Here is a 19,072-nt window from a genome sequence, read left to right on the forward strand (position 1 = left end):
AACCTCACGGGTGGGCAATAATTCTCACCACCTGAATGCTGTGCCAAGAAATTTTAGGAGTAATGTATATTGTAAAAGGAAATCTGAAACTACATGTTGACTACGGCTACACCACATTCGGAATGCAATTTCAGCAACTTGATCCTGGAATGTTTACAAATGGCTTTACCTTACAGTTGGGTATTAGCTGGTGTTGGTACACATTTGTAGAGCTTTCGGTTGACCGGATTCGCGGGAAGATGAAATACAGTTTGGGATACACACGTAGGGGAGATGTGGTACCGTTGGATCACTGGGACCGAAAATACTTTGAAAATTCTCTGTGATAATTCCATGATTACTCTCCGTGAACTTGTCTACAATTGCTTGCTGGCAAAATCTTTCCTCACATACAAAAAAAATCGACGTGCGCGAGCTATGGGGTCTCTCACAGATGTGTTTTGTTTTGGGGGGTCTAAAGTAAATTTATATCGACATATACATTTTTCTTTGTAACCTTCAACACGAACAAACCAGCAATCATTTTTATTGTGAAGTGTAGGGCTTGTATCAGGCTATATAATGGCACCTATTATTATTTCAGTACTTTCCTTGAGTAGAATGTTTTTCGATTCATGTATAAAATTCGTAGGGTGGGGACCGATGATACAATAGCCAAATCAACCAAAATAATCAAGCATACTAAGCATAAAACAAATGAAAAATGCCTACGTATAGAAAATCTTTATGTAATAATTGCACGTGATGTTTTATCGCTATAACGAGGTATTTGGAAGTCACACTGTCGATTTTCGGGCAATATGTATGTACCCTCAAATTTATAAGTCCGACCCTAAATCGAAACGTGATTTTATGACAACATTTGAGTTAATATGTATTCTATTTTTTGACGGTTGCGATCAAACATTCTTCTTTGGCTTACTGTAGCTTAGATTATAATACTGAGCAAGAAAAGTTGTCACATCTGAGGTATTTAGGATTTATGTGTCATAGGTCCCCGGGTCGTGTGCCATTGGACCCACCGGGTGGGGACCAATGACACGTTCGAGCAACAAATTTTGAACATCCATAAATATTTTTTGAAAAGACGGATATTCATGTATATGTGCGCGATAGGCAGAGCTTATATCAAAGTGCTGAGCCAGCAAAAGACCTGCTGTTTTCGGCTGAACATTTTGGGGCCAGCGATCATTTTCCAATTTTTGATCCATCGGTACCACATCTCCCCTAAAGCATGTGTTCTTGGGCTTATTCCTTTTATATGTATAGTGAGACTGGGACATGTAATTACATCCGCCTTTAACGGAAATCTTGGCATTATATAAGATAACATGTTTGCCATCCCCGAAGAATTACAGTACTTCAATTGAACGGAGTATTTGGTTGTATTAAGGGTATTATCAACGAATTTTCAACATCTGTCGTCTCGAATTTTAAAGCGATTCTCATACAAAATATTCGCGAAATAGACAAAACCTAATTCAATCCGACTCGGGTCCGTTACAGCAGTAGGATTATAACTAGCGTTCAATTCCGATACGTTCAAACTAAATAACCGGATATGACAGATCTGGACCAAGCAGAATTTGCGAATACTTGGAAATTGAATGAAATTCTGAATTAAATATAAAATCATAGTTCATTTTCGAGAATGGCAAATGCAGACTTGGACAACTAGATAACTAAATTAATTAGAGAAAAGGTCGGAAATTTAATTCTAATCTAATTTGTGAAATGATTTTATCGTGTAAATCAAATTCAAATCGAATTATTTCTGGTTTTCTTGTAAATGCTACAGGAAAACTGTATTGTGCCAAACGAGCCAAGGTTGCTGTGCAGACATTTGCCATTCTCGCGCTTACGTGACTGTACTACGAGTTGATAGATATTCGATGCCAAATTTTTCGCGAATCCAATAATTCTAGTTCAAATCTAATTTCAAAAAACAATGTTGAGATACAATTCTAATTTCAATATAACTTTGGAAAAAATACGCAGCTATAATTCTGCCTCTATTCTAATACGGAAAAGATGAAAATTTTCTAACAGTTAAGCTGTGGCATTTTAAGGATAGGCAAAGTTAGATTAGAAATAAAACGAGAGCTTGGAGACATTTCACAAATTATATTAGCATTAGATTTCTGGCATTTCGCCCTAATTAGTCCAAGTCCAAGGAAATGACGTCATAATCCCATAGAAGAAGTCACAAGACGTGCACAATGGATCAAAGTATAAGTCGCCGCTAATCCTGCTACTCAATCTCCCGCACCTGTTCCATTTCGATCCGTAGTAGCTGACAAACAAAATCACGCTGAGATTCCCGAAATGGAAGCAGCTCTGCAGAAACCCGATTTGAAAAGTGCTGAGACGGTACCGCCTCTCGATCGATGTCAAAGCGCTCTTGCTGTACCTGCGAAAATAACAGAGCGCCCGATTATATAATTGTTAGGGCGATTACATTTTGACCCAAAACTTAGGATTTTGCAATAATAAATGTACGTTTTGACAATTTTCGACATTAAAAAACTTGATTATGACAAAATGTTGCCTTCAAGTGTTTAAATTGTTGCATGTAATGTTCGAATTGTAATACTTTTCTACTTTGCTGGTTGGAACTGTATGTCCTTATACCAAGCAGCTAGGCAAGAATTAGCAAAATTTCAACTCCTTCAGCTTCACATCTACCAGTTGAAATCGAGCCAAATTTGTTTTGCAGAGTTTTTGTATACAACTCATACAATTATTTCATAGCGACGGTAAAATTTGAAGAATTTTTTTATATTCGAAATTTTCAACTGCTATAGCTCCACATCTAGCTCTTGAAATCGAGCAAAATTTGGTCTGCGATTTTTTTTAGGCGACCTAACAATTTTATCAATGGGTATGGGAAAAAATTATTTTTGAACAACCCTATTAACCAGCTTTGCATAAAAAACCTCGGGCGTAATTTTGCATTGGCAAAAATGACTACAGATGCCGCACGGCTTGAAATCAAAACAGCAGAAAAATATAGTGTTTGCGTATATGCTGAATTCCCTTCAAGATATGTAGACTTACTTGGAATTGAAAGTCAAGACAGCGATATGATTTCAATTTCAAATATTGAGATTGCAAGATCGCTGCCCACGACCGCAAATATTACCGGTAAGTGACAACACCATTTTCAATGTCGAGACAAACTGACTTCCCCCATCACCAATTAGTGCTAATCTGTCCTGATCGGTTATGTAAAACATGAATAATTACTCTGTTACCATACGTGAATGACAAGCATGTATGTAAGTGTTAATAATTCAACCTCCGGTGAACCTTTTTTGTCACACTCAATGCAAAGTGGTATGCGAAAAGCAAGTTTGTATGACATTAACGCATTGGGCCCTTGAGTGAAAGCATATTCGCAAATTGGTATACCAGTATCACTGCTGAAAAAGAGATATACGTGTAACCACAGTGTCCTATATGGTGTGGACATAAGCAAATCTCACGGCTCAGTGAAATTGGTATACGTCACACTTTCCATTTGGTCAAATGTAATTTGACGGTAGTTTTTGACCAGCTTGCCGAGCATTAAATTCGATAAAACGGGTATCAATCGAAAGCTGCCGCTGTACTGACTGCGTAAATATGAATTTTATTCTGCTCATGGTCCTGGAACTCCCCAAAATCATCCTCGAATATTGCATTGTAATGGAGTTTGGTATAGTGACGCAACGATACCGTTTGGGAGCAGGTGAGAAGCAGTGCGAACCGCAAACGTATTGGACATTGTTGCGCAACCGATTGAGCATTCACACTCTCACTCTCGTGCGTACTTGCTCCTGAGCTGCTCAGACGACATGGATGCGTCACAATACCAAACTCCGTTGCAATGCAACATTCGAGGCTGATTTTGGGGGGTTCCAGGACCATGAGCAGAATAAAATTTATATTTACGCAATCAGTACAGCGCAGCTTTCGATTGATACCCGTTTTATCGAATTTAATGCTCGGCAAGCCGGTCAAAAATTACCGTCAAATTGCCTTCGACCAAATGGAAAGTGTGACTTAGACCAATTTCACTGAGCCGTGAGATGTGCTTGTAACCACACCATTTAGGACACGATGACACCATAGTGTCTTAAATGGCGTGGACACAGCGAGATTGAACGGCTCACTGCATTTAGGTTACATCATACTTCCATTTGGCCAAAGGCAATTTTACGGCCATTTTTGACCGGCTTGCCGAGGGGTAAATTTTATAAAACGGTGTTCAATGGAAAGCTGCTGCTGTACTGATTACGAAAATATGAATTTTATTCTGGTTCGATCGAAGTTCTGGCCCTGGAACCCCCCAAAATCAGTCTCGAATTTTGCATTGTGATGGAACTTGGCACTGGGACGCTGCAATGCTGTCCAGCAAAACGAGACTGCAGCTCAGGAGCAAGAGTTAGACAGCATTGTTGCATCACCATACCAAGCTGCATCACAATGCAAATGTCTAGGCTGATTTTGGGGGGCTCCAGGGCCAGAACTTCGATATACAATTTAGTAGTAGGCCCTATATTCAATTCATCTTGAAATAATCCCGAATATTTTCGGCTGACAGGGGGGATAGTCTCTGACGATTAGGCACCCCCTTATGAGTGTCAGCCGAAAATGTTCGGGTTTATTTCAATATGAATATATTATTCAATTGTATATTGTTGCAATAATCCATGCCGAATTAATATTGAGTTAGCGGTAGGTCTATATGTTGCAACGCCACAAAGGGAAAAGTTCTTGGAAACGCGTCGTTTGGCCATTACACTATTACAGGGCGCAGAATTTCCTAAAGATCATTCCCATACGCTTAAGAGCGCGAACCCACTGACAAATTTGCACAGAGGATTGGAAAATTAGATTAGAGGACCCGGCCGCAGATTAACGTGGCTAAGGCCGTCCATCAAAGTTATCCGGCGGTTGCTCACTTCAAATCCTTGTGGTGGATACACATGGTAAAAGGCGGTGCCAATTTGAGTCACAAAGCAAGAGAATTTCCAATCCCCGTAATCCCTTGCCGAATCGCTTTGATGAGCGAATACACGTTTGACGTATCGACATGCCATGCATATGGATCTCGTGTACTTCAAAGGGAAATATGAGGGGTATTGAGCGAGCAAGGTATCAGAACATACGTCCTCTGTTCAAGGTTACTTAACTATTTTTAGCTGGCTGCCACGCGTCTGGGGTGATCATCAGCAACTAATGGAGAGTCGATAAGAACATTGTGTAACGAAAGATCGTATCGTCAAAATACATCAAAATACGTCAACCTAGTTTGTACCAACAAAAGTAGTTCGTGTATAATCTAAAAATAGTTCATTGAGCTTAAGCCATCTGGTCACCACGATAATTCGAGTTTTTCATGCCCGCGATACGATTATTGATAGTATATACAATGTTCAATTCTCTACTAGTAGCTAACGATTACCCCTACCGTGTGTCAGCCGTAAATATTCTAGTTTACTTCAATACGAACATATTATCCAATTGTATGTAGTGTTGAGCCTTCAGATCTTCCCTCGACCCTCACTGCCGTAAATCGCGTTTAAATTCGGACAGTATTCCACCCCATGAACCAGCTACGAAATCCCATTGCTTCCATGCATACAAAGAAAAAAATCCAGCACGTGGGAAAGAACTCCACATTCCATTCCACATACTTATGCATCCAATGTTTGTTTAGTGGGATTACGGCTTCTACAGAGCGTGGTTTTATCACTTTTGAAAATTTAACCACTCAAGCCCTAATCATTAGTTGTTGGTGCTTTGGAGATAATCCTTTAGGAACATAGGATCGCGGTTTAGTGGTCAACTTTCGGATTTTGAGTTTTACCGTCCACTGTTTTGTGTTCGTACATCAATCAGTACTGCGTCCACTTGAAGACATTGTGGATTGATAGTTATGAACAGCTCCGTGCCATAAGCTGACCTTAATTAAACCCTAAGTCGGCTTCTGTAAATCTGCGTAAGTATTGATTGCCATCTTCCTAAGTATAACCACGTGAGGTTTAAAATCGACGTGAAGGCGTCATATATCGAAGCTATGTTAGAGTGAGGTAAATATCGATAAAATCGCCCATAGGATTGCCTTCAAATAGCATATTCTGGTCCAATTTACGCCGACAGAATGGGTCGAGTTTGTGACCACGATACTGATGAAAAAATGCATGTAATAATACTAAATTCGCGCAAGTATAGAAATGAGGCTAAATCTATTACAAGACGAAAGTAAGCGGGTTTACATGTTTCTGTTTGTAAAGTAGCTTAGGACCGTAAAAACAACGCGAATCCATCCATAAAATGTAATTTTGATCGATTTTTGTGATAAAACATGAAAAGCCGAGAGTAATTATTTTAACTCCGTGTGTTGAAGCTGACGTATTGAAGTGAATTAGTGATGGGCGGTGACGAGACAGCGTAGTGGTATAATCCACAGCTGCATCACCATAGGGTTGCGGGTGCGAGTCCGACCGAGGTCGACTCCAGAATTCCTACCTAAGTGTTGGAGGTTTATCTTGACTGCTCCTCGCCATGTCATCCTTGTAAGCGGCGTCTTATAAAAAGCCTATATGTGGGCCGTGCTACAAGTCGGGCGGAATAAAAATGGAAAATTGGCCTCGTGTAAATGCCCATAATAGTCGACAAACACAATGAATACCTCAAACAGTGACGGGAGAGTAGAAGTAACCAGTATGTGGTAACTTGCATCCACAAAAAATATCACATGCCACTTTATCATTTACTACGGCGATTAAGTATTACCACAAGAATGAGCACCACCAGTGACAATCAATATTTTTTCCGTTTCGCAAGTTTTGTCAAATGGAAGAATTGGAAGCAATCCACCACATATAACCAGTCGCAGAACCAGATATGATGATTCAGAGTACACGACAACGAGATATTATAGTTATCTAATCACACAAATTAGGCCGAAATGCCGGTAATCTAATTCTAATCTAATTTGTGAAATGTTTCTTTGCTCTAATTTTAATTCTAATCTAATTTCTTGTTTTCCTGAAAAATGCTGGAGGAGAACTGAAACGTGCGAAACGAGCCAAGCTTGCTGTACAGACATATGCCATTCTCTTGTTGATGAAAATGTTCTGATTTGATACGAACCGAACCGAACTTATTCAATTTCCAAGTTTTCGCGAATTCTGGGATTCTAGCCCTACTCTAATTTGTAGAAGCTGAAACTTCACTATCAGTACTATCTGTACTATATGCACAGTACAGTTGGGAATTTCCACAACTAATAAGCACCGCATACGCATTATTATGATTTGGCATCCCTATTTACATTGACTTGGTCAAGGGGCCGCCAGGACTTTGCAACAGAAGTTTCTGTGATTGTACAATGGCTAAAATAATGACCACTGTCCGGTGGAGTCGACGGAATGTGTAGAAATCAATGCGCTCCGTCCGGAACAGGTTTATTCGTACTTGAAACAACAGTCGTTCGTTCAGCGCGCGTTATAATCACCCAGAGTATGAAGCCGATAAATTATTGATGTGGCGTGGAAAGACATCAAGGGAATATTTTCAAAACATGATTCTTGATTAAAATACTTGTAGTCAAAATACGTGTAAAGATACATAGGAATCAGGTCGGAAATGCCAGGCGTTTACAAAGACTTATACGTGAATGACATCTATAATTCTACATAGTTGAATCCAAGTGTTACATATGCCAAGCAATTGCAAAGCCCACAATATCAATTTTGTACAGATAGCATATAGTTTCAGCAATTTGTTATCCACATTCGAATTTTAGCGTCATACAATTAAAGAAATTCCAAAAAACACTCTTAAAATATGTTCATTCACGAAATAATTGTGGGTCCCCTCCGAGCTCCCCCAATTAGGGGGGTGGGATGCGGCAGTTACGGCCCTGGGCATTGGGCTCAGCCGTGCGTGGTTATGGTTTCTCAATCACGCCAAGCGGCGAACAGAAATGCGCTAACGTTTTATTTGTTTATGGTGCTGTGTTTCCGAGCTGGCATAACGATGGATTAAGCGACGGAATGCGCACGGATTCGCGACGATTTTAACCGCATTACGTTTTCAAATGTGATTAAATGTCGTTTAAGCCATGATTTGAATTCTCGTCCTATTTGGCAAAAACTGTACTGTTTGAAACAACAAAACTGTGCAGCAATAATTCCAATTGTAGTTTAATTTGAAGAAAAGCTGTAATTCTAATTCTAATCTAATTTGGACAAACCGAAATTTTCTAGTTTTCCAGCTCTGGTACGGACCGGCCCTTTCTCCGTGAAATCGGTCAGTGCGATTGTAATCCAACCCCAGTGTCGCGCAAATTGTACAAGTGCCTGAATCGTACAAGCTATCTGATGAGCGTGGATTATCCGTTGATTAAACATACAACCAAAGACCCGAGAAGGTCGCGGGGAATCGCATGGATGAGCGAATGGTTCCGACAGATAGATGCTTCAGAAAATCATTCCGTTTAAATTTACGCAGAGTCACAACCGTACAGGTTCCAAAACTAACATGTGATCAAATATGTACAGTGCGTAGCGTAGGATCATTTCTCTCATTGACAAGTCTACAACTATTGACACGATTACACACAACAAAGCTATAGAGCTTCGGCCCTTGTAATGATCAAATATCGCCTTCCACGAAAGGTATCAAGGAAATTAGGCCTGCAATTTACAGCACGATCTGGGTTTATGCATTTCTGACTCGTTTACCGATGCCGAACGTGTGGCGCGGTGTTCTGAGAATGATGGCGCAATGCATGACTTATCCGCCAATATCAACAAAACGGAAATTATAATACGGTTACGGTACAGCCACAAGCTTCGCTCTGATTTAGTAAAATCTGCAAAAGATACTTCGACATATCGACCATCACTTGGGAAGCATATTTGATTAGGCTTTGCTTGTATGCTTGTTTGTTTAGTCCTGTTCGTGATCACTGATCACTGATTTTAGTCCTGTTCGTGATCACTGAACTGGGAAATTTCCATCTTTTTCAAATTCGATTAAAATTAGAATTACAGCTATACAGTTTTGTCCGAATTAGATTAGAATTAGAATTACAGGTCCAGCTCATATCAAATCAGGTATCAAATCGGCGACAGTCGGTGCAGCAAGCTCAACTCCTTTCGCACGACACAGTTCTCCTGTAGCATTTTCGGAAAATCCAGAAATTATATTTCAGTTAAAATGAAGGCGTAGAATCATTTCACAAATTAGATTAGAATTAGATTACCGGTATTTCGCTCTAATTAGAATAATTAAACAACTAGAATTATCTGGTTGTACAATGTACATAGTACATCGCACATCTTTGATCAGATCACCATCGTTTCTACGAGGCTCTTTCAATGAAAATGACTAATTTCTAGTTACAATCAGTGTCATATTTTTTATTCATTAATTAGCGATGTCTTTATCCGAACAAGTTCAAAATTCAATTCGATAGAGAACTAAGATAAACCGTGATTCATCAAAAATGATACTGATTTTCGAATATTCTGCTAAAAACATCGCCATCCGTACCGATTTCGATGCAACATGACAAGTGTGGAAGGTGGACAACGTTAAACTATAGAATTATGTGCCCTGTATCGCTCCGTGCTTCGCACAGACTTAGAAAAGGCCTATATGCAATATTGATGAAGTTGTGGCTATCAGCACAAGCAGTTCATTGTTTTCGCATTCTATTTTAATAAGCCCGCATATTTTCGGGTTCATTACAATATGAATACTATTCGATTGTAGCCTATATTGGAGTTCTGCGCCTCTAAGAAGCTCCTTTGAATAAGGGACCGCACAATATCAAAATATCGCAGATGCCTTCGACAAAAAGGCTTCGAAAGCGACAGGGCGATAAATAATGTCAAAATGCCTATGATGTCCCAAGCATTTACGTGCTACAGACTTCACATGCTACCTGGGTCAACGAAACATATTCTCGTCGACTCTAATGTATCTGTTGTTGAATTTGTATCATCCCCGTTAATAATATTCAGCCCTCAAGGTTACCAGACCTTGTAGGGTGACACTGTTATTATAGGGGCTATGTATAATATATCATGCGTTCTGTATATTGAACTTACATACAATAGGGTGTCTCTATGTACCCTGAGCAATACAATTCATAGGAATAGCCCCTTCAATAAATTGTATCGAAGCGGCGCACAAAACCTTTCGTGTGATAAGCGTCAATATCGGACTAAGGGCCACTTTAAAGCAATAATAATAATAATGAGTCGCCTTGACGCAAAAGTTACCCTTTAACAAATTGAAACACGAGCGAATCGTGTGATTTGCCATAAAAAGAGCTTGTTGTGGTCAGCGTTACGCTGTTCACAATTGAGTGTTGGAACGTAAGTTAGCTGGGATCATTAACAAATGTCAACACGGCTACACTACGGCACCAATGCTGTCGCTATAATAATCAAATCGTACGCAGTTGATTAATCGCATTTCTAAGGCGTCATATCACCATCACCATCAATAGCACGCGGGTCAAGCGCGCTAATGAACCATGCGGTGCCATTCACAATCCACGCTATTATTTGTCGCTATACCAGGCTGATCCACTAAATGCAATGAGGCGGAACCGGATCTGAGGCGAACCGAGACTGCGAACTTTTCTACGGCAGCTGGAATGGTACTTCTCAATATTTCAAGTACGTTACGAACCCCGCGTTAATTATATTTACATTTCGAGCCGGAATCAAATTGTATCCGAGGTTGGCGCTCGGCATCTTTGATGCGTATGACCGGATTCTAATTTGGCGATACCATTGCCGATATACGATGTTCTTTCCAATTCTGTACTAGTTGCTGACGATATTCCTGACGAGAATCAGACGAAAATATTCGAGTTTATTTCAATACGAATATATTAGTCAATTGTGCATTTCAATATATGATTGCTTTTCCATTTCACTCGTACTAATATAATTTGACTATACGCCTCATCTGTCTCCATTCAATTTCGAGCACTGAAACCCGTGGCGAGATAGCGCAGTGGTACAATCCACAGCTGCCACACCAATGGGTTGCGCGTTCGCGTCCGACCGAGGTCGACTCCAGAATTCCTACCAAGTGTTGGAGGTTTATCTAAGCTCCTCTTCGCCATCTCATCCGCGTTATCGGCTACTTATAAAAGCTTAGAAGTGGGCCGTGCTACAGGTCGGCAGCTACGGAATAAAAAAATGAGGGAAATCTTATCAAATCAGAGTTCAATCAGAGTTCTGTAGCATTTTCAGGAACACCAGAAGATTAGAATTAAAATTAGAGCATAGCCACACTTCACAAATTAGATTACCGGAATTTCGCTTTAACTATTTTAATTGGACAGCAAAAATTGTCTAGTTGTCCAAGTTTGCATTGTGCAAGATGCATACAAATAGAATTCCGTGCATTATCGAGCAATCATGTTCGGGTGCGTCACGTCCCTCATGAATAACAATTACTTTTTGGTCTAAATGCAAGTGTTCTTCGGAATTGGAAAGATCTCCAAGTTTCTTCGACTCGGGTCCGATTGCAAATGCGAAAATTCGCTCTTCGCCCTCATTGAATATTGACGACAGCGATTCCCCGTTTATTTTCGCTTTGCACGCAAGATCCCTAACGCCAAGAGCGTCGTATCTACGCATACGTCTAGCTTTACGCAATTTTAACAGTAAGATAGTCTAGACAAATTTATAAATCGCATGAAATATTTACTACGCCGGTTCGACGCACGCAGATGCATTGAAAATAATGATCTGTTGTGCACTACTTTACTATGTGATGGTGATGGATTGGAAATGGGTTTTTAATTATAGATGATAAAGTTGTAGCCTATACACGAGAGTGGCTTCGTGCAAAATAAATAAATCCTGCATTGATATCCATTGGTATCATCGACTATTATATCGTTGCAATAGAACGAAATTATTCATTTCATAACAGACTTGGATGACTAGATAATTGTAGTAGTTGTTTAATTAGAGTAATTACAGCGAAATGCCGGCAATCTAATTCTAATCTAGTTCGTGAGATGTTTCCATACACTAATCTTAATTATAATTCAATTTCTGGTCTTCCCGAAAATGCTACAGGAGATCGGTACTGCGAAACCAGTCAAGATCGATGTACAGACATTTTCCATTCATGTGCTTTGGAGACTTGACTTTGATTTGATATCAAGTGTACTTTATTCAATCTCCAAGTTTCCGCGAATTCAAGAATTATAATTCTAACCTAATTTGGAAATAACTGCGTGGGTATAATTCTAATACAACCTGGAAAAACCGTGCAGCTATAATTTTAATTCTAGCCTAATTTGGGAAAAAAACTGTAGCTGTAATTTTAATCCTAATTTAATTTTGAAAAGCCGAATATTTTCTAGGTGTTCGAGTCTGTGGATGAACGCATTAATTCAATCGGCGCCTATGCGTAATATGTAGACCCCGTTTCTACGTATCACGCTATATGGCGCATGTAAAGTTGTCTTTTGCTAGTGTTAGATGACGATATAATCTCGCCGATAATTTATGTTCCAAGGCTCCTCCAGTTGAAACAAAGCTTATCAATATAAGAGAATATCGGCCGCGATAAGCGTCTTCGATGTAATGAGTATAGCAAGGCACGCGTTTTCGATGCTCCAGAACATCTCGTTCCTGTGTATACAGCACTCCGTAAACCTTCGTTTACCAGCAATTCTTAAAACCGGCGGCGAAAGCTACAGGCAATACCCCTTTGTGATCAAAATACGTGTTCGCTAACAAGCACGTTTTGATAACAACCTGCACGAGGGGAGCTATACATTATACAAGTAGACATTCTCCAAGAAAGTTTACACAGCGCAGGGCGCCATTCTGATTGATTGATTACTTCCCCGGTGTATTTTTCTGTGACAATTAGATCCAATGTCGGGAAACGAATGGCAGGTAATGATGGGTAAAATTGTGAAGTACGCCATCTGAGTATTTGCCAGGTAACAGACTGCGAGTTTAAAATACACACCATCTATTTACACCAATGCCAATTATCACACTTCATATAAGTCACTATTTGACCTTATAGTATACGTCTTGAGCAGATCTCTGCAGATGATATTTTTAAGATTTCAGTTCCTCAAACGCGATGAAAATTTGTAAGACGACAATGGCTATTCAATCTTGTACTTGATCAAATACAGTCGCCTACCAAATATTATAGTGCCAGGCGTCATTTGTCGAACTAATAATAATTAGTCTTTCATACAAAACTGCGCCGATAATTATTTGTATGTCGCTACTCATTTTACAACGGCACAACGTCAGGGATCCAGTTTTACGCAGTCACGTTACCATGAACAAGCAGAGAATTTGGAGCGTTGAGCAGACTGGGACAAATAACTATATTAATTGGAGCGAAATATCGTTAATTTAGTTCAAATATAATTGGTGAAATGTTTATGTGCTCTAATTTAAATTCTAATCTAACTTCTGGTTTTCCTTGAAATGCTACAGGAGAACAGTACAGTGCGAAACGAGCCAAGATTGCTGCACAGTGCACAAAGTACAAACATTTGCCGTTCTCGTGATTATGAGAACGAAGTATGCCTTTCGGGGATTCAGTAATTCTAATTCTAATGTATTTTGTAAAAGCTGAAAATATTCCAATTGTCCAACTCTGACAGTGGAGAAGCCGAAAATGGGAAGAGGGCGGAGGCGCCTTTAGCCATCTCTGTTACGCCTGTGTGTAGTATCGCTAATAAAATAATGTCATGTGGATGCACATGTCGCAATACGGTTGTCGATGAATGCTATGCTAAAATGTTGCATGAACCTGGACAACTGTATTATTGATGCCCACTGCTCCATAATTGATGGCGGTACAAGTATTCTGCGAGTCAATAATGCGAAAGCCTTTGTGTCCGATACGATATTTATATTACATCGTTTTGTAAGATCGTGAGAGTCAAACTCACTACATAGCTATCGTCTATTCCACGATATATCAATGAAATCGCATGTCTACAAAGACGACAGGGATAGTTTACCATTCCATAGGATGCGTGAAATGGTTCGATGTCGTAATCGTGCGTATGTATAGGCTACTTGTCAAGTAAATGTCCGACATATGTAGCATATCGGTATGGTTGGGTTCAATAGATATTCGTTACCAGGAAGACAATATCACGTTTGCATACGCCATCCGGTGAATTCAGGCTGTATACTCATTCACAATTCAGGAAAAAGAACAAAGGGAACACCTGGCCATAACATATAGCCTAATCCATCATCATCTCACTCCAGAGTTATCTGTGATCCCTACAAATTGACCTATCCCATTTCTGTTTAAATTGCCACCCGTACGGCGTCGTGTTCAACTGTACGAGGCAACCACACGTTTCCCCGAATATACACATTGCCCGTTGCTTTGTGAAACTCGGTGTATTGTATATTAAATTCCTAATTTTGAGAGCTTCTCGGTGGCACAGAACTTTAATACACAGGTGAATAATATACTCACATATTGAAATAACATGAATATTTTCCGTGAGGTGTAATCGTCAGCAACTAGTAGAGAATTGGAAAGAACATTGTATAGCAAAAATCGATATTTGGTAACACGATTATTGATGTACAATGTTCTTTTGAAATGAAAGATCAAGCGATTTTATATTATATATATTATAATATATTCATATTGAAATACACTAGGATATTTTTGACTTTTATCGAAATCCGTCAACCTAGTTTGCGCCAACATAAGGAGTTCGTGTGTAATCTAAAATAGTACGTTGACATTGGACAGCTGTTCGTCCCGATTATTCGAATTGTCATACCGGTAACGTCATATTTGTTGATATACAATGTTAATCTCTATTCTAGTTGATGAGTTACCATTGAAGCCCTGATGATTTTTAGCCGAAGATATTCGTTTTTATTTCAATACGAACATATTATTCAGTTGCACATTGAAGATCTGTACCTCCTCTATGATGATATTAAAGTAATGATGATAACTCACCCGCTGCCCATGACTTGAAACAATTGCAGTAGAGATAAGCAAATGACGAACGCCTTCACGCTGCTGAAGACATATTTAAATCCCCGTCGGACATTTTGTAGTGACGCTTTCCTGGCGGTAAACGACAGTTTTCTCCGGTGTTCGTCCGTTTCCGGATCTGTTCGATAATCTCCGGAAATGATGTTATCGCGGGAAAGTCTTCCGAAATTTTCCGAATCTTTCTGTAATGTGTTGCGCCTTTTGTCAGTATTGATATCGTCTAGTTTAAACTCTGAGCGTCTGTATTCGATGTCGCGCGTTGGGATTTCCTGCCAGGTTTGGGACCGGGGGAATTCTGGTTTTGTTGCGCACGAGAATATAATTCTTTGGGACAACGAGCGTGTTGTCTTTCCGATTGACCCCTTGTAACCAGAGTCGTCTGACTTTTCGCCGGGGTCGCTGCCACTTTCTGACGGCGTAACATCGTAGGCGTCTCCGCGTAATGGATATTCCTGATCATGGACGATATCCATTGATGAGATTTATTGATAGAGTCTTCTGTTCCGCAGGGTGGGTTAAGATATGTCCGATTTAGTACAAGCATAAGAGGGGAACAAAAAGTAACAAGATTATAGTTATTTTCCTGCATGAAAGCGACATTCATTATTAGAGCGACTGATTAGAGCCAAATGTTGGCCATCTAATTCTAATCTATAATCTGTGAAATGTTCCTATGCTTTCATTCTAACTCTAATCTCATTTCTGGTTGTTCTGAAAAGGCTACGTGAGAACTGTATAGTGCAAAACTAACCAAGCTTGGTTTAACTCTGATTTTATATGAAGTGAACTTTGTAATTCGGAACATAACGCAATTTCCTTTGTTTTTGCGAATTCAGTAATTCTAATTATAATCACACTTGGAGAAAACTGTGTAGCTATAATTCTGATTCTAATCTAATTTGAATAAGCTGTAAAATGTTTAGTTGACCAAGTCGTCGTAGACGCGTACGCAAAACCGCACGTTCCGAAAATTCAAAGCGCCGAAAAGTCCTGGATTAACTCACCAGCAGTCGGTAATTAGCTCGACAGACGACGCCTGAGCTTACATCAACAGCACGATTAGATTTGACAACTCCACGTTCTAAACGCGTCTTCATAATGGCCGGACCTTTATATCTTGTCGCGACTTAATCGAGCAATGTGACGGACGTTTCCTTATGCCGGTCGTAAAACGCACAAAAACGAGTTGCCTTGCCAATTGTATTTCAGTACTGTGTTATGGGAATGCTTGGGCTGACTGAAAATAGGAGAAACAGTTGCATTATTGCTGTTTCAAATCATGCCGTACACTCTTGAAGCGAAAAAAGTGTGTATTCACACCAGTGTACCACCCGTTGTACAATGTACACGAAATCACCACCCAACTCAGAGTTACACCACGCCATAAATCAAGCACTCATGGGCGTAGGAAGGTATGCACGTAGGCACGTAGGGTTTGAAACCGCGATATAAATCTGAGTTAAGTTATGTTTTGGTTTACCACGTTTACGGAATATGCACTGAGTTCGAGAAGTCAATATGACATTCCGTACACACAAAAAACAAACAATGAATGTCCTGCAGCGCTAATTTATTTTCGTTCATTTGCGTACGATTTTAACATCCCGTGCATAAATGGCGCTGTTGCGTCGGCTTGAAATATCGACCGAAATTATGAAGAGCTTCTTGAAGGTACAGAACTTCAGTATACGATTGAATAAGTCTTTCCATATCGAAATAAACCCGAATAGCAGATAATTGGAAAGAGCATTGTAATTTTGTACGTGCAACACCATATTTCAATGCACAGGGATGCAGCCTATAGAGAATCTTATCGAACGAAGCCAAATAAATAAAATGCAAGCTACCATATACGCCTTATCGAAGCATCAACTATTTTGGAAATTGATTTTACAGTGTTACCAAATCTATTGGTTGTTGGACCTTTAAGAACATAAGCTACCGTATATGTTGCATGCGATCGGCTATTTCTGTACAGCTATTCTGATTTTATTGAAGATAAAGGGATGCATCATAAGCGTCCATCGTTGCATTTCAACTAAATTCCCGTCAATGCATGCATATCGGCAATTTGAGGTCATTACGTTCCGTGTGCGCCCCGACCACTGTAGGCTTAACGCTCATTCGTTTAGAATAGGATTGTTCAGATGCTCCGCTCTGTCTTCATTGTAATAACGCCGAAACTGTCGACCATTTTCTACTGAACCGTGCAAGATATGATTTTCAACGGTTCTTTCTCATTGAGCCCTGCCGTAATCACAACATCCCATTCACGACTTATAACCTCTTGGTTCAGCCCGAGCTATTAACGCCTGTGACTGAATTCGTGATATCATCTCGTAGACTCCTAAAATTTTTGATCCGTATATAGCCGAGGATGAATTACATTTCAAAGTAACTTAGAATGCAATTAGAGACTGTGGCGCACAAGACCCTTACGGGAGATAAGCGCCACTACTACTTTTTACCATGCTAATAATAATAATACACTGACTTTATAGCGTTCCAAGTCTCCATCGGTCATTTTACATTAGCTCCGTGTAAGTTTCGGTGCCGATTCCAGAATTACCGGCCTGAAGCACCGGTCACTTTCATTTTAGGATTATGTAACACAAAACCTATACCTAGATGAAGTGGTATTGAGGGGGGTGGTGAAACGCACTCGATTCGTTGAATGAATACCCATCTCGAAATCTGGAATATGAACATACAGTCTACACGAGTACCAATCGACTTTATGAACTTTCGAAAGCGGCAGATATGATTGCGCGCTGATTTACCTCTCCGTGTGTATATGTGAGGATTTTAGTCTTCATTGTTGTCCGATATATTGCCCTGTACGTGTACAATGTACTGTACAAGTGTTTCATGTTCTTTGTTCGGCGAACTGGTCCCGTCCTCTCCTGTCCTTCCTCTCTAGATTAATATCACATTTTTCATATTGTGATTTCGCCCTATTTATTTGTTTACGTTGAACTCATAATCCTGCCACCGTAAATGGCGGGTATTGCTCCGACTTTATGTTTTGTACTGTCGAAGTGGCTCAAGTCGCGAATTGTATTTATTCCTTATTTCATATGGATGAATAAAATACTTTGATTCAAAAATACAGATATAACGTTTTTCTTAGCATATCAGTGGTTATTAGTTTAAATTATTAAGTTGGCTAAAAAATAGTGTACAACAAATTTGGCTTGATTCCAATCTGTAAGTAACAGCGAAGCTACTGGAGATGAAATATCTTTAATTTATTAGATTTTATTAAATACTATTTTTTCAAATCCAAATCGCAATAATCCCGCTTCTACTAGTTGGAATTAAGCCAAATTTTTTGCAAATCGTGTATTTTATACTTTTACACAGCCTAACAATGTCATGGGGTTGAAAGTGAAATTTCATATTTAAACTCAATATTTTGTAACTCCCGTAGTTTTGCCGCTATACGTTAGAATTGAGCCAAGTTTGGTGCTCAGCGTTTTTTAGGCAAATTAACAATTTTATCAAGTAGCCAGTAAAATTTGAAAAAAACGTTAATTTTCAACAGACCTACTGTACAGTTATATTTAACTTCCGCAGCACCGATGGACCGCGGATCTCAGTCTTACAGACGTCGACTCCAGGTTTATGTGTGGACCCATAATCAACATCGGATCGAGAGCAGTGTCTAACAAAATGCTGAAGAATGTGATTCGATAATTCTAGTTGTCCAATTAGACTAATCAGAGCGAAATGCCAGTAATTTAATTCTAATCTAAGTTTTGAAATGTTGCGTTGCTCTCATTCTAATTCTCATCCAGATTATGGTTTTCCTGAAAATGCGACACGGTAACTGTACAGTGTACAGTACAGTGCGAAACGAGCCAAGCTTGATGTACGTACAAACATTTGCCACTCTCTAAGGGTCGGCAAAATGGATTCATCAACCGAATGGGTCCTATGTAAAATAGCCGACATTATATTTCGATCATATAAATTAAAACAACGACATCAATGGTTCCCCGGGTGGATTAGATACGCGCAT

General features: G+C 39.6%; 1 protein-coding gene across 1 annotated transcript in view; it reads right to left on the minus strand.

Annotated features, from left to right (window-relative positions):
• Window positions 1-18,145, minus strand: part of LOC145437711 (solute carrier organic anion transporter family member 2A1-like) — a 50,382-nt gene extending 32,237 nt beyond the window's left edge. Inside the window, exons 1-2 of the mRNA XM_080314990.1 lie at window positions 15,013-18,145; window positions 2,270-2,410 (exon numbers count right to left, since the gene is read on the minus strand). Coding sequence (XP_080171116.1) covers window positions 2,270-2,410; window positions 15,013-15,524 — 653 coding nt within the window. The 5' untranslated portion in view covers window positions 15,525-18,145. The remainder of the gene's footprint in view (window positions 1-2,269; window positions 2,411-15,012) is intronic.
• Window positions 18,146-19,072: the final 927 nt, after the last annotated feature.

Source organism: Botryllus schlosseri, chromosome 4, assembly GCF_051294905.1.
Source record: "Botryllus schlosseri isolate E-star chromosome 4, Bs_hap1, whole genome shotgun sequence".
NCBI lineage: Eukaryota > Metazoa > Chordata > Ascidiacea > Stolidobranchia > Styelidae > Botryllus > Botryllus schlosseri.